We start from the raw sequence: 16,659 nt of genomic DNA, 5'->3' as shown, positions 1-16,659 counted from the left end.
TCTCCTTAGATCATGGCAGTTGCAGGCCTTGATTCCAGTAAAGCCCAGAAGTACTCACCAAGCCACTCAACCCGGTCATGGGTCACCCCTCCCGCAACCCCTCCATACCAGGACTGGACCCCGTGCTACACACCCTTGATTCAGGTGGATCGGTCAGAGTCACTGGACCAGGTCAATGGCAGCCTGCCGTCCCTGCACCGCAGCTCCTGGTACACAGATGAGCCAGACATCTCCTATCGGACTTTCACTCCAGCCAGCCTGACTGTCCCCAGCAGCTTCAGAAACAAAAACAGTGACAAGCAGAGGAGCGCAGACAGCTTGGTGGAGGCGGTGAGTATGGCTCTTGGCCACAGGAGGACGATGGGGGACCCATGGGCAGCATGGTGGAACAATGGAGGGCCAACCACACGCAGAGAAACGTGATGGTGATGTGGGTGAGCCCTGGAGCCAGGCTGCCTTAGGTTGATGCTTCTTCACAGCAGAAGTAGTCTTTAGGGTCTAAATGAAAACTGCCCACCACACCTAGTCTAAATCAATGAACTGCACTGCTATTCTGTGCTCAGTAGCTGGCATTACCTATGTGTGCCACAATTCGCTGGTGTTTTTCACTCCTGTTGGACCGTGTGGAGCGTTTTGGTCCGTGCCATTTTTCAGAGCTGAGGCCCTTTACAGTTAGTGTCATGTCTGAGGTCTAGTAGTACAGTGGGGCTGAGTCACACTGCTGTGAGTACTTAAGTTCACCCCACCCCCTCCCCCTCCCCACCCCACCAGGCCCCAAGCCTTCTATTGTTAATGTCATTCATTCTTTTTCCTGTGCAGGTCCTGATATCAGAAGGCTTGGGACGCTACGCAAGGGACCCAAAATTTGTGTCAGCCACAAAACATGAAATCGCCGATGCCTGTGACCTAACCATCGATGAGATGGAGAGTGCTGCCAGCACGTTGCTCAATGGGAATGTGTGTCCTCGAGCCAACGGGGATGTGGGCCCTGGCGCACATCGGCAGGACTACGAACTCCAGGACTTTGGTCCCGGCTACAGTGATGAGGAGCCAGAGCCCAGGCAAGAAGAGGAGGACCTGGCAGATGAAATGATCTGCATCACCACCTTGTAGCCTCACAGGAAGGGCTAGGGAAAAGTGCCTCGCGGTTAGGAAAAGTTTAGGCACTAGTTGGGAGGAAATACTCAATGAGCTTTCCGTACAAGGGTGATCATGCCTCCAGGAAGCCATAAACCTGGTAGGAATAGGCTTCCAGGATCCCAGCAGAGCACACGTGTGCTCAGGCCCAGCTGCAGGAGACAGCAGGCACAGCCACCTCCAGAGGATGAGTGAGCAAGGGCAGCCCAGCCCTGCCTGAAGGTCCAGATGGACTTCTGAGGAGTCCACCTCCATGTCTCCCTCCACCCAGGGCACCTGTCAGCACAGTGGGGAAGGTGAAAGGTGATGACGATGACCACACCTGTGTCATTACCTCAGTCATCAGTATAGCATATCAGACACTCACCAGGCCCAGCATATCTATTTTTAAATCTCTCCCCCTGAAACACTGCTTCCTGGTTCCCGTTAAGCTATTCTGAAATACAATGTGTATTGGAACCCAGCTACCAGTGGTCATCTCGAGGGGGAGCAGGACCTGATAGATAAGGTTTTCTGTTATGTGATGCCAGTTTACACAAGAGAACATCACTTGGATGGTCAGTTGTGACTGTCACGCTAAGGGCAGCTGTAAACTGGAATAATAATGCACTCGCAACCAGGTAAACTTAGATACGCTAGTTTGTTTAAAATATAGATTTACTGTACATGACTTGTAATATACTACACTTTGTATTTGTAAAGAGATGGTCTATATTTTGTAATTATCGTACCGTATTTGAACTGCAGCAATATCCCTGGGTCCTAACAATTGTAGTTTCCCACCCAAATCTAGAAATGATTGGTATTTTTACTTGGGCTATACAGAAGTAGAAGAAATAGAGCCAATTCTCACTTCTTTAGTGAAAATTCTCGGGGGGGTGGGGGGGGGGACAAGGGGGTAAAATTTTGAGTTCAACAGAACTTAACACACACTACAGAAATTTTTCTAAAATATTTTGAGTCACTATAAACCTATCTTTACATAAGATATATAAGATGACTATTTTCAGTCTTTTCATTGGACGAAAGTTCTATGATTTTTTTATATTGTACCTTCTTGTTCACTAAGGGTTGCAACTGTTCTGGGTTTGCTTTTACTTTAAAAGTTACCGAGTAGGTCCAGCTGCCTACTCTTTACCCCAAGCATCTTATTGTCACAGTCTGGTTTTCTCAGTTGTCCACACAGGCTGTTTCTGCATCTGTTGTGAAAATAATCATGTAGGTAAATGAAGCATGTTCGTGCTCATCCCCCAGGGACTGGCAGTGTTGCTTGTCCTAAGAACGAAATGATGTTGGGATGGGGTGGAGGGAGCATCATGGTGACCCATAAAGTTAGAATGTCAGGGTCTGTCCACATCATTCTGTTGCCTTTTACGAAACATTGCTGTGCTATGTGTCCCCTATGATAGCTGTTATATGCAATTGAATGAGGGCTGAAGTTTTTAGAAGAGTACAGTTACTCCAACTGTGTGCTTCCCATTTGGGGCTCATTAAGATTGTCAAGGTTTTCTTTCCTGCTATCAGAATCGTACTGATGTCATCAAGTTACCACACAGGGATTCCCTGCAATGAAAAAAGACAGGTAATGACTTGGGTTCAAATTTTTTTTACTACATAGACAACCTGTCAGCTTTTTTTTTTTTGTAAATAATACTTTGTTATGAAGACCTCACAGACCTCTTCGTAAGACATTCTTACTCAGATCCAGGCAAAAATACTTCAAGGTTTGTAAATGACTATTTCCTGACATAAAGCCTTTTTTAAAAAAATTAAAACGTTCTTCAGAATAAAAGTGTGTAATAATTTCCTTGTATTCAGGAGCTCTCCTCGCAGAGTTGGCTTTGCCAGGGAGAGCTTCCAGGGGGCAGGTGTTCTTGGGGCAGCTCTGTAATCAGGTAGCTTTTTTGTTCTCCAGCTCCTTCACGGTAACTTAATTCAGCTGCAGAGAGCACTGCTTCTCCTAAAGGGCTAATCCACCATCAACATTACCTTGGACTGTGTGGCTTAACATCATCAGGCCAAACCCACCAGCCCACACTGTGTGTTCTGGGATAGGCACTGAGCTTTTCTAAAGTCATTCCTGAATCACTGGTGGGTTTACAGGCTGTGCCACTTCTGGGTATCTGTCTGCTTTAAGTCTAATTCAACTTCTCACCTTACATTAAATGTCTCTTTGTAAGAAAAATTTGGAGTTGTAGAGCATGATTTGTTCCCCTTGCTTTAGGAAGAGGTTTTAAAACTGACTTTCTCTATTTTGCTTTTCCCTCCCTACACTCCCCAAATGATTGTGTCCACAGAAATAGTATATTTGGTTTAATCTTGTGTTTATAATATACCTTGAGGTAGAAAGGGCTACTATGAGTTAACTGCCAGTCAACAGTGAGAACCTCATTAGGAATCATTTCTGTTCAATGTGCGGTCAGTTTCCATTCAGATAGCTGGACCTTGCTTAGCCAGGGTCTCCTTTCCTGTTGCATTACAGAGTATGCTGCAGGCTGGGATGAGCAGGTCTCAAGGTTATGGTGGTCCTGCTCTTAAAAGAAGCCAGAGTGGTTTATTTTAAATAGTGTTCTTTTTCACAGTCTGAAGTGTCTTTGCCAATTGCATTTTAAATTTTTTTTTATTTTCTTGTAAGGATGCTGTACAGAGAGGTTGCAGTTACATCAGTAAGTTAATGAGTACATTTCTTGTGGAGCATTGTTACCCCCTCCTTTTTCTCCTACTATCCCTTCCTTCCCCCATCTCCCCCCCACAACTGCATTTCTTTACCATCTTTTCTTTTTAGGATGCGCAGCTTACTTGTAGAAACTGGTTCACCACAAAGCTGATGTCACATGTACAGCCTCAACTCCCTCTCTGGCCCACCCAACTCAAAAACTGACTCCAGCCCTGCTGTTGTTTGTTGAAAGGTTATTTGGTCTCTCTCTTCTGGTACTGAGAAGGCAGGTGAAGTAGTCTGAAGACATCCTGGAGGGAACAGCCAGGGCCAATGTGCAGGACATGTATTTTTTCCTAATTTTTTAAAAAGTTAGAAAAAAAACAAAAACCTTTTTTTTTTTTTGGTCAGTTGTGGGGCTTGAACTCTGAGCCTGGGTGCTGTCCCTCAGCTCTTCAGCTCAAGGCAAGCGCTCTACCACTTGAGCCACAGTACTACTTCTGATTTTCTGAGTAGTTTATTGGAGATAAGAGTCTCATGGACTTTCGTGCCAGGCTGGCTTTGAACTGTGATCCTCAGATCTCAGCTTCCTGCGTAGCTAGGATTATAGGCATGAGCCACCAGCATCTGGCTGAAAACAAAACCTTTCTATTAGATCTGTCATACTGGTTTATCAGTGGAAATATGAAAAAACTTTTGGGCTAAGGGGGTATTGTTTTGTTGGAGAGAAGACGTATTTGAATTTATGGAAATGATTCCAGGAGCTTCCCCCTGGATAGTACCTCCACCCCCTACTTCTAGGACTCACCCTTTCTGGTCTTGCTGGCGGTTACTCCCAGACCCTCTCCATGGCCTGTCCTTTATTCTATCAGGCACAGCTGCTGCTGCTGCTGCTGCAGTCAAGTAAACAGGTTTTTTCAATGCTGTAGGTTAAGTCAGGACTCTGGGCACATTTAGAACTTTCTGACCTTTTCAACCAGTTTTTGCAAAGCAGTTTTGTTTTGGGCAAGCTTTTGCCAAGGGGCCAAGCAGGTGAAGTCTACCTGATTCCCTATGAGACTAACGTGAGTGGATCCAGTTTGCACACTACTTTGTAGAGCAAATGAGCACTACAGCCGACAGTGCTCACCCCCTGGATGAAAAGCTCCCCACTCAGCAGTGGAACTTCCAGCTGGCCTGTGTGCATTTAGCATTGTGAGGGTCCTACGTTCATATCTGTCATTTAGCCTGCAGCTGGAAATGGGAGGAGCCATGCTGGCCATTCAGAAACCCCATACAGACCACAGCAATTTCCTGCTGGACTTGAGTTCTTCACACATGACGCTTGTTTCTTGTCTTCTGAAACAGTTCCTTATGCAGCTGTCTTTGATAAGGCAGAACAGGCCTCAGTACATGAAAATGGGAGACGGGCCTGGTTGCAAGTAGGCAGCATGGTGGGCAGGTTATTATTAAGTTGGTTTATCTTAAGTTATACTGCTGGTCTGAATCAGCCATTGCCTCAGAGTCTGAGATTCCAAGCACTTAGAGATGGTGGAACTGTCACCTGCACCATCTGTATCCATCCACAGTCCTCTTACTTCTTACCCCTTCCTGGATTCTGCACCCTCTGGAGGGAGGGTGGCATGTGGTCTTCAGAGCAGTGTGGCTGGGACCCAAGCCCTCCATTATTCCTGTACCACTAAGGGTATCTCCAAAACCTAGAGGATGGACAGCAGTGACCAGTTACCATGGACCAGGTGGAGGACCTGCTCTAGAAGACTCTTGGCAGACCTACAATTTTGTTTTTTAACCATCTCTTGGAACAGGAAAAAAACAAGATACAGGTAAAACAAGATCTACCTAAAGTTTTTAAAGAAGTGTAATAGTTTCCTATTACACTTTTATTAGTATGCTTATAAGCATAATAAAGTATTTCTGGAAGGTTTTCCTCAGAAATTTCCGTTGTGGCCATGGAACCTCCAACATCTGCAAGTTTCCTCAACCCACCCCATCTTTGATGCCTAGAGTTCTTGGTGGTCTCCCCACCTTGTTCTGGGTCCAGCACTGGGGATAGGTTTACATGTGGCAATTTGTTTCAGTTCTCTGCTATAGATGGTGGGTTTGGACATCTTCAGAAAGCCCAACCCAAAATTCATTTTACTTTTAATCTCTTGTAAGAACAATTGTGATAAGGTGTGTCCATTTAAAAATAAGTTACTATATTACCAAACTCTTAAGAAAGTAACCTATCAAAGAGCTTTTGTAAATGTTGTTTGTATGATTTCTCCCCCTGGAAACTCAAATCTTCATTGATATATTTTGCTGTCAGTTGTATTTTGCTGCTTTCCATCAGTACCAGTGCCATCCTGTCTGTTCCCATGGATGTCTAGAGAATAAACTAGCTCTGTCAGCTGGGCTGCTTCCCAGGGCCTCTGGAAAAGGTCATGAGGGACTTGCTGCCCCCCATGTGGAGAGGGGACCTGGTATGTGGGGTTGGCTCTTGGATTTGTGTTTTGTTTGTTTTGCCAGTCTTGGGGTTTGAACTTGGCCTGGGCACTATCCTTGAGCCTCTCTGTATTCAAGGTAAGTGCTCTGCCACAGCACCAACCACAGCACCACTTCTGGCTTTTTCTGGTTATGTGGTACTGAGGAATTGAATCCAGGGTTTCATGCATACTAGGCAAGCACTCTACCACGAAGCCACATTTCCAGCCCTTTTTAAAAAATTTTATTGATTGATTGCTGGTCCTTTGGATTGAACTCAGGGATTGGGTGCTGTCCCTGAGCTTTTTTCTTTTTTTTTTTTCAGCTGTGGGGCTTGAACTCTGGGCCTGGGCACTGTCTCTCAGCATTTCAGCTCAAGGCTAGTGCTCTACCACTTGAGCCACAGCGCCACTTCCGGATTTGGTGTTTTAAAATGGTTTAATCATGAAACCTTTGCTAGTGAGGCCCTCCTTGAACAGGTTCAGGAGGCTCCTCTTAGATACTCAAGTAAAACTAGAACCCCACAGTCCCCTGACAGAGCCCCTGTACCAGGCTCACTTAGAGAAAGTGAATGAAGAGACAGATGAGAGGAAAGCCCAGATTTCCTCCACCTGGGGCAATTGTGCAGCCCAAACCAAGCTTACTCTGGCATGGCTCTTGGCCTGACTAAATAAAGCTTGCCGCTTGAGAGGAGGATGCCGTTTCTGTGAGGAACCCAGTGTGGTCTCAAAGACCCATCTCAAGGGCTGTCTTTAGAAAATGTTCAAGGCAGCAGGACCCCGGATTGAAGGCCAGGTGGACATGAGACAAGGACATGGCCAAGGTTAACCCTCTTCTACTGGGCTCCCTTCCCCTTGCTGTCCCCTCAGGAGGTGCAGAGGAGGGGCTCACAGAGGAAACGCTGAGCAAAGTGCTGGTCAGTCCTGGTCTCACTTCCTAAAACATGATCCAGATAACCCTGAGTTGATATTCCAGACAGTCTGAAGCAAAGGCATTTGGAGTAAAGGCTGTGCCGGGTAGTCCTCTTGGCTTCTCTAGTCATTGTCAGGCAGTAGCTGCCTTAGCGCTGGGTAGCTAAGGTCTTGGGCTTGTAGACAGGGACATCCTTGTCCCAGAGTACAGGCTGTCCCTTAATAATGTCAGCTGCTTTTTCTGCAATCATGATTGTGGGGGCATTCAGGTTGCCACTGACAATGCTGGGCATGATAGAGGCATCGATGACCCTGAGGTTTTCTACTCCAAGAACCCTGGTCTGTGGATCTACCACGGCGGTGGGATCGGAAGGCTGACCCATCTTACAAGTGCATGAGGGATGGTAGGCACTGTCAACTTTCGCCTGCACAAAGGCATCTATCTCTTTATCTGACTGGACATGGCTTCCTGGCTGGATCTCTTCTCCCCGGAAGGGAGCCAGGGCTTCCTGCGCAAAAATTTCTCTGCTCAGCTTTATACAATGACGAAAGTCTTCAATATCGGTTTCTGTGGAGAAGAAGAGACAAGTGAGGCCCTTCCTCTTATCAGGCTGGCCTACTAGAAGATTCACAGCATGGAGAGGCTCCACGAGTTGCTGGAGGCCAAAGTTCAGGGACATGGAAAACAGAACCACCATGTATTTGTCACCTGCCCATTGGTGGTTAGATGACAACAGAGTCTGTTGGTGAGGCCCAGGCTGAATGAAGTCAGGAGTCTGACTCCTCTAGAACACAAGGATAAGAACCAAAGCTCTGCCACCATGGGAAGGTGAGTGCTCCGTTCCATCAGGGGCAAGACTTGCCCAACAAGGAGTTCTTTCGGCTCCCTGAAAAGAAGCAGGCCCAGAAATATGACTTGCTTCTAAACTAGATCATGCTGGAATAAGTACCAGGAGATACCATGGGGCATGCACAGGCCTGGCACTGACACCTTCTATAGACATCTCTGAAAGCCAAGCCTCTATCTGCTTTGCAAAGTAAGTTTCCAAGTTGTTTTTGATGACTCAAGTGTCCAAGGGTAGAGTAACATGTTAGGAAATAGAGCCTAAAGCCATTCCTTCATTCAGGTCCAAGTCCAGGTCCAGGCCCAGAGGAGATGTAGGTAGCCACGGAATTACCTGTGGACAAGTAGTTGGGTTGGATCACAGGATGATCCTGGGGGTTTGTACTTCTCAGCTTGAGCCAGCCCACACTTGTGGCCCGCATGGGACCCACATGTACCTAAGAGGATCCAGGGAGAAAACAATGTCATCCATAGTGACCTCTATTAACTCCAACTCTCTCCCTGGCTTTCCTATGCGGTTGGACTCTGCATCCCTTTTTGGGCAGATGCACTTTAGCATGTGCCTATATTTTACCCCATCTACACAAGTGATTAAAAACCATGTCAATGAATGGTTCCTCCCACCAAGCTTTATACTCTATTGCCTAAACCTTTCAGGGTGGCAATCCAGCCCTGTACATTTGCTTAGGTAGGACCTAACTCAGCAGTGACACACAGACCGACTTGCCAGGTTCTCCTTTCTCCCCTCTCAGACACTGAGCCACTGGAGGGCAGGAGACTGAAGGCCCTGCTACAGTGGGGAAGACACCAACACAAGGACAGAAAAGGCAGCATCCACAGCAGAGGCCTCTTGCTTACCTGATAAGCCTCCTGCTGGGTAGGGACCCGCCCATGGTCAATCACTTGGGATGGCAGGAAATGAAACTGGATGTCTGGATGGGGAACCCCAGGCCGGCTTCGAATGAACCCACCTGTTTCCAGATGGTTTGTGGCTCCTTCTCCTGAAGATCAGAAGAGGACAAGCAGAAGAGGCAGTCAGGGCATGGCAGGTAGGCTGGCTACTTCTGGTGTCCATCCTTAACCTTAGGCAGCCCCTTTCATCTTTCTGGCCTTGATTCTAAGACCTAGCACCCAGCCCTGTCCATGGCTGTCCTCTTTCCCCCCTAGTGGTCTCCACTTAGTGCTATGGCTTTAAACGTCACCCATGTGCCAAATGGGGAGCATCAGCTTTGCCAGCTCTATGTTCCTAGTGGCCTTCCCACCGCTGAGCTCAAGGGGCAAGAGTGTGAGCACCTTGAAATTTTTGCTCCTAGTGAATGAAGAAGTCTTCAAGGAATGGTCGGTCCCCTGGCAGAGGCAGAGCTGGCACTCAGTTGCTGAAGACCAGGTGCTGATTCTTCAGCTAGTACCAAGGTAGCCTCTGGGTCTCTTCTCCTGGCTCATGGACCAGCCTAAGGCCATCCCCTATCTACTTAGGAGAAGAACAGTACTCAACTCCTGTGGTAACACTTACAGCTAACCCCTTGACGTGCTACTGCTTCCAGTCTTCACACCAGCCTATCAGGTGGGACCTTCGTGTCCTTACTTTGTGGATGGTAAGACGGCTTAGGGTTCAGCTTTGTACCCAGCTACCTGAGGCCAAAGCCATTGCTCAGTTCCTCAGCAAGAAGACCACAATGCCCACAGATCATTTCCTCCAAGATCCCAGAGGCGCATGCCTACCTGTGAACCTCCACAACCACTCCAGACCGATGCGGACCTTCCGCAGGAGCTTCTGAGATGAGTGCAGGGTGATGGGGCGGGTGCATGCCTGCTGGACGTATATCTCCAGATGGTCTTGCAGGTTTTGGCCAACTCCTGACATGAGAGGGAGTTGTCAGGAAAAAATGCTGCCCTCCCCAGGGAAGGTGCCACAGCTCCACTTCCTTAGCTGGCTTCTTAATGCCCCTCGACCACTCACCTGCTAAGCCACTTCCTGCTTATTTTTTTGGGTCTCAGCTTAAAAGTTACCACCATTCCTGCACTTGTAGTCAGGTCTGGTCTTCCTTCAAATGCTGCCAAAGCCATCTAACTCTGTCACACCTTCTAGAACCGCCACCCAGGTGCCCTTGGCCAGATCCATTCAGTAGTTCCCTCCCGAAGGCAGTCTATGCCCACAGTAGACATCACTTGGTGAATGGCCACTGCATGATTGTTGGCCAACAGTAGTCCTGCCCCTCTTCAGGGGACCTTCAGAAGAAGGAAGCCACCCCGGCATGTTGTGCAAACCCTGTGGAATCTCATCCAAGCTCAGGGGCATGCTTGGCTGGTCACAGTCACACACCCGCACTTCCACAGGCACTCATGGTAAAGCCAACATAGGACAGCCAGCCCTCTGAGCACAGAAGAGTAAGACAGCGCCTCCAGGGCATCATAGTTTATGAAATGAAGTTCAGATCTTCACAATGAGAGCAGGCTTTGGAGCCCTGAGTTGGCCTCATTCATGCTTGGGGTAGCTGGAAAGTTCTGGGAGTGAAGCTCTCTGGTCACAGAGATGCCTTGGTGATGAGTCTAGTCCTGCTCCTGCTATGGGATGCTTTCCTCCACTTGGGTGAGGCTGCCAGGCAGCCTGGAGTCTAGGGTAAGTGTCTACTTAAGTCAGAGGACCGTTGGGCTCATGGGAAGGATGACAGTTCCAAGGAACTGCTTCTTGTCCCTTCATGATAATTCAACGAGCCATTGTTTCTACACAGCATTGAAACTAATAAGGTCGCAGTGAGGGAGGGACTCACCAGGCAGGTGGCACACCACAGGGATGCCCAGTTTCTTGAGGTCATCTCCATTCCCAACTCCTGAGAGCATTAGCAGCTGTGGAGAGTTGATGGCACCCCCACTCAGAATCACTTCCTTGCTGGCATAAGCCTGAAAGACAGGGGGGTGCTGCTCACACTTCCTGAAGGGCCAGTTCTGCTTAATTCATGGACCAGCACTCAACTCCAGCCAGCACCATAAGAACATGGCCTTGGGATGCTGTACCCACATGGTAGGCCAGGAACACTGCTACCACCATTGAGAGCCTGCTCACAGACTCAAGAGAAAGATAGATAAATCTTGCTAGGCTGCTCTCTGAAAGCAACCTGCATATGCAATCCTGGTGTGTGAAAATCAGGTGTGGCCCAACAGCCAGACAGTAATGGGGAGACGGCTACACATTCAGTGCAGTCCTCATCAAAAGTTTAATGACAATGACAGACAAAAACAATCCTAAAATTCCCTGAATAGCCAAAGAAATCCTGAGCAAAAAGAGCAATGCTTTCAGATTATACTATGGATCCATAGTAACAAAAACAGACTGGTACCACCACAAAAACCAATATGTGGCCCAATAGAACAGAATTAGAAGACCCAGAAATAAATCCCTGGTATCTTTGCCACTACCAGACACATACTGGAGAAAAAAAAAAATGGTGCTGGGAAAGCTGGATATTCACATGTAGAAGACTGAAAAACTAGATCCCCTATCTCTCACCCTACAAAAAAAAAAATTACTGGAGAAAAACACTGGAAGATATAGGTATAGGTAATGACTTTCTGAATAGGACTCAATAGCTTAGAAAATAATAATGAAAATTGGCAAATTGAGTTGCATCAAACTAAAAAGCTCTGGTACAGCAAAAGAGCCAGTCACTAAAGCGAAGAGACTATCAATAGGATATGAGAAACTCTTTGCCAGCTATTCATCCAATAGAAGATTAACATCCAGAATATATAAATAACTCAAACTATTAAATACTAAAGAACAAATCATCCACTCAATAAATGGGTAAATTACTGAACAAACAGTTCTCAAATTAAGTATAAATAGCCAATAAAGACATGAAAAAATGTTTACCATCTTTAGCCATAAAGGAAATGCAAATAAAAACCACACTGATTGCAGCTCACCCCAGATAACTAGAATGGCTATCATCATCTAACCAAAGAACAGCAAATGCTCTTGAGGATGAAGGATAAAATGGTGGGAATATAACTTTCCACAATGGAAATCAGTATGGAAGTTCTTCAAAAAACTAAAAACCAGCCTAGGCAGGAAAGTTCCTAAGAATCAACCCCCCCACCCCCGCAAGTCAGCAGTGGAGCTGTGGCTCAAGTGGTAGAGCACCAGCCTTGTGAGAAAAGCTAAGGAAGGGTGCCCAGGCCCTGAATTCAAGCCCTTAGTATTGGAACGAACACACGAACACACACACACAATGTGCTAATAAAAAATGAGTAGGAAAAAAGAGGAAGGGCAGTTCTCAAAAAAGAACAATGATGTCAGACACTCAAGAGGCTTAAAAGAAGCTGAGCAAAGCTACCTCTGGTGGGCTACTGGGCAGAGAAAACAACCATACAGAATGCCAATGATCAAGGGTTTTAAAAACTCCAGGGTAAACTGATCGCCCGGCAGGTCAACACCCTCAACTGTGTAGAAGGTACTGGGGGCTGCCCTGCCCTGAGAGTGGTAAGAGAGGTTCATGGGGCACTCACTCCAGGATGCCGTGGGGTCTTGGTAGGTGGCAGGACTGGGAGATTCCTTCACTTTCTCCAGGGACAATTCACTTGCCACTGCAGCTGCTCACTCAGCACAGCTTACAGCTGGGGAGGAGGACCCGACCTCAGGGGTCACTGTCTACCCTGACTGCCCTCTGAACTGCTGCCTGGCCCCTGCTGGAGTTCACTCACCCTGTGGCTCTGGCCGTTCTTGAAGTATTCCACACCCACTGCCCGGGTGCCCTCAAACAGCACCCTGCTCACCAGAGTCTGGACCTCAGCTCTGAGGTTGGGGCGGCTCAGTGCCGGGTGTAGATAGGCACAGGCGGTGCTCCAGCGCTTACCTGCAGGATAGAACAAGAACAGGCGTAGCTCTGGCCTTTGCCAGGCCTTTCCCTGCTCCTAAACAGGAGAAGGGAACTAGAGAAAGAGCAAATTGGCCCTGTCTCTAGCTGCAAGGCCTGCCTTCATGGTAAGACTGAAACCGAAAGATCCTGCCTTCCAGAAGCCATCTTCTACCCAGCTCCCCAGGTGGCAAACCACCCTCTACCCTGACAGGATGACAACACTGGGAGCAGACAGAAGGAGCGAGAACCCTAAGGAGACGGCCGGGCCCTGGTCAGTCCTGCCCTGCTGCAAACACGGTCCTGCACGGCGCTCTGGGCCTATAAAGGAAAGTCATGACCAACGTGCGTGAAGGAGCCAGGATGATGGGCCTGGAGGGCCCCGGGCTCCTGGCTACCCGCTCTTCCCAACTGCAGGTTTCTAGAGGACTCTTTGTTCTCCATAGCCCATACCAACAGGACCCAGGGAGGCTGCACCCAGGGTGCCACTGGCGTCTAGGGGTGGTGCTGGAAGGGTGGTGCTGGGTCGCTGTTGGGGGGGGAAGAGGGTGCTACCTTCGTGAATGGTCATGTCCATCCAGCCGAAGCCCTCCTGCTGGAAGCCGTTCATGTCGTCGGTGAAGGGGTAGCCGGCCTGCTGGGTGGCCTGCAGGAAGGCCTGGTGCAGCGGGTGCCGGGTCCTGGCCCGGGACACGCGCAGCGGCCCCTGGCCGCCGCGGTACTGGCTGGCCCCCAGCTCGTGGCCCTGCGCCTTGCGGAAGTAGGGCAGGCAGTGCGCGTAGTCCCAGCCCTCGGCGCCCTGCTGGTGCCAGCGCTCGTAGTCCTCGGCGTGGCCGCGGATGTAGACCATGGCGTTGAGCGACGAGGAGCCCCCCCAGACCCGGCCCCGCGGCCAGTACAGCACGCGGCCGCCCAGGCCCGGCTGCGCCTCGGTGTGGTAGTACCAGTTGTACCTGTCGTCGCACAGGTTGGACACGAGCGCCGCGGGCATGTGGATCTTCCACAGCAGCCGCTTGCTGCCCGCCAGCACGTCCTTGGGCCCGGCCTCCAGCAGCAGCAAGCTGTGGCCCGGGTCCTCGGTGAGCCGGCTGGCCAGCACGCAGCCCGCGGAGCCCGCACCCACCACCACGTAGCTGAACTCGGCCCGGGCGCCCGCACTGGCCACTGCCCGGCTACCTGCAGGCGGGCGCAGCCCTGTCCAGGCCGGGGCTCCACGCGGGCCCACGCGCGCTCGCCTCCAGCCTCTAGGGACGCGCCACATGCTTCCTGCCCAAGCCTTCCTCTCCACCTAGGGCGAAGATGGCTAGCGTTGCCTGGAACAGGAAAAAAAAAGAGGAGAAGGACACTTTAAGAATCAGCTCATACACATGCCTAATGCAGACCACCAAGGGCCCCCCCAGCTGGGATGGGGCAGCCAGGCCCAAGTCACAGCCCTAGGGAAGTAAAGGAAGGGCTGGATTTTCAGGACTGTGTTATCAGAGCCAGCACCCTTCCTGGGCTAGTTTTGGCCAGGAGGAGGTGTTCCCAGAAGGGAATATGCATGACCCCAGTGGGGCTGGAAGTCTAGCTGGGAAGAGGGTGGAAGAAGGGGGAGGGAGAGGGGGGTGGGGAGGAGGGGAGGGAAGGCAGGGAGGGTTTTCCAAATAAAGACAATAGGGTATTTGCTCTGCACTGGAGTATTTACACCTGACTCTCAAATCATATGGTCTAAAGGAGTTAGGGTGAGGGGCCTAGACTGTGGAGCTCATTGCATTTGACCTGAGGGATCTCTGAATGCACCAGAGAGGATCTTAGACAGGGGACAGCGACAGAGCCACACTCTTCAAAGATCACTCTGTAGAGTGGTGAAGTTGGGAAATACTAATGGCGCTTTTTTTGTAAAGATACTGTACAGAGGGGTTACAGTTACATGAGTAAGGTAATGGTACATTTCCTATCGAGCATTGTTACCCACTCCTTTGTTTTTCCCTACTATCCCTTCCCTCCCCACCTCCCCAACTCCTCCCCACCCCCCACCAAAGTTGTAAAGTAGGAGTACATCTTATTGTTACAATGAGTCAACCTGTATCCTTGTTTTTATTGGGTCTTCCAACAGTGTTCAAATCAATCTCACAGTGTTCCAGGGTGAATGCTATCAAAATCTTCATTGAAGGTGCAGTGGGACAGATCAGGGAAAATGAGGCATGAAAACAACAGCCAGAATTCAGAGACAAACATTGGAATAGTCCAGGAATTCATAGACAAACATTGGAATAGTAGGCCAGGCAAGGAACTTTATACCTGTAATCCTAGCTATTGGGAAGTCAGAGATAGGGAGGATTGAGGTTTGAGGTCAGCCCAGGCAAAAAGTTTACAAAATCCCATCTCAACTAACAGCTGAGCATGGTGGTGGCACACCTGTCATCCTAGCTATGCAAGAAGTGAAAATAAAAAGATACTGATCCAGACCAGCCTGGCATAAATGTAAGACCTTATTTGAAAAATAAAGGCAAACGGGCTGAAGGTATGACTGAAGTGATAGAGTACCTATCTAACAAGCAGGAGACCCTGAGATCAACCCCTACTACCACTAAAAAACAAACCAAACAAACAACACTATTAGTAAAAGGCTTGGGCAAGTGGACAAGGTCAGAAGGAACTACCTTTTTGCCTCTTTTTCTTTTTTTAAAATTATTTATCATAGCTTAGTGAGGGACTGAAGCTTAAAGCAAAGAAAGTGGTGCACAATGCTTTTTGTTGTTGTTGTTGGTCATGGGTTTGAACTCTGGGCCTGAGCACTGTCCCACAGATCTTCAGCTCAAGGCTAGTGCTCTACCACTTGAACCACAGTGCCACTTAAGGTTTTCGTGGTTTATTAGAGTCTCGTAGACTTTCCTGCATGGGGTGGCTTTGAAGTGCGATACTCAGATCTCAAGCCTGTCTGTCTGTCACTGTGATTTAAGAGTATATCTGTATATTTTGGATAACTGTTTTATCACATATGTCTTCTGCAAATATTTAATTCCAAGCAGTGGCTTAGTTTTTTAAAAATATTTATTTATTTATCTATGTATGTATTTGTTTATGCCAGTTCTGGGGCTTGAACTCAGTGCTTGTTTTATTGTTTTGTTCCAGGCTAGTATCTAACCTGGAACCACAACCACTTCTGTGTGTGTGTGTGTGTGTGTAGTGGTTATAGCACCTTTTGTTGACTATTTTTGCTACATTGTGTTGTCTTTACTCGTTGGTCAACAATCATTGACTATGTTTTTGTATGTTTATTATTTCTGGGCTTTCTATTCTATTACTATATCTGTCTGTTCATCTACCAATAGTAAACTATCTTACTGGAGCTTCATAGTAAGTTTTAAATTCTGGTAGTCTCAGTCTGCTTACCTATTTTTTTTCTCTTTGAGTATTCTATTTGCTATTGGGTCTTTTGCCTCTGTATATTAATATTGGACCAATTTATAGATGGCCCATAAGATCGCTTGCTGTGGTTTTTATTTGGATTGTATAGAATTTGTTAAGTTGCAAAGAACTGCCATCTGATAATATTGAGTCCATGATTATTCCACAATATAGGTAAATAGACTGAGACTACCAGAATTTAAAACTTACTATGAAGCTCCAGTAAGATAGTTTAGTATTGGTAGACGAACAGACAGATACAGTAATAGAATAGAAAGCCCAGAAATAATAAACATACAAAAACATAGTCAATGATTGTTGACCAACGAGTAAAAACAACACAATGTAGCAAAAATAGTCAACAAAAGGTGCTATAACCACTACACACACACACACACACACACA

The 16,659-nt window shown here is 48.0% G+C and overlaps 2 protein-coding genes across 2 annotated transcripts in view; one reads left to right on the top strand and one right to left on the bottom strand.

The window, feature by feature from the left end:
* Cacna1d (calcium voltage-gated channel subunit alpha1 D) overlaps positions 1-3,681 on the top strand; it is a 349,086-nt gene extending 345,405 nt beyond the window's left edge. The window contains exons 45-46 of the mRNA XM_042680100.1: positions 10-330; positions 820-3,681. Of these exons, the coding sequence (XP_042536034.1) occupies positions 10-330; positions 820-1,113 (615 nt within the window). The 3' untranslated portion in view covers positions 1,114-3,681. The remainder of the gene's footprint in view (positions 1-9; positions 331-819) is intronic.
* Positions 3,682-6,675: 2,994 nt separating this feature from the next.
* Positions 6,676-16,659, bottom strand: part of Chdh (choline dehydrogenase) — a 29,458-nt gene continuing 19,474 nt past the window's right edge. Inside the window, exons 2-8 of the mRNA XM_042679921.1 lie at positions 13,420-14,177; positions 12,713-12,864; positions 10,783-10,912; positions 9,734-9,868; positions 8,870-9,012; positions 8,346-8,448; positions 6,676-7,735 (exon numbers count right to left, since the gene is read on the bottom strand). Coding sequence (XP_042535855.1) covers positions 7,317-7,735; positions 8,346-8,448; positions 8,870-9,012; positions 9,734-9,868; positions 10,783-10,912; positions 12,713-12,864; positions 13,420-14,125 — 1,788 coding nt within the window. The 5' untranslated portion in view covers positions 14,126-14,177 and the 3' untranslated portion in view covers positions 6,676-7,316. The remainder of the gene's footprint in view (positions 7,736-8,345; positions 8,449-8,869; positions 9,013-9,733; positions 9,869-10,782; positions 10,913-12,712; positions 12,865-13,419; positions 14,178-16,659) is intronic.

This window comes from Dipodomys spectabilis, unplaced genomic scaffold, assembly GCF_019054845.1.
Source record: "Dipodomys spectabilis isolate Male_0828 unplaced genomic scaffold, ASM1905484v1 ptg000054l, whole genome shotgun sequence".
Lineage (NCBI taxonomy): Eukaryota > Metazoa > Chordata > Mammalia > Rodentia > Heteromyidae > Dipodomys > Dipodomys spectabilis.
Note: the sequence above shows the minus strand (reverse complement) of the source record. Positions and strands in the feature narration are given on the sequence as shown.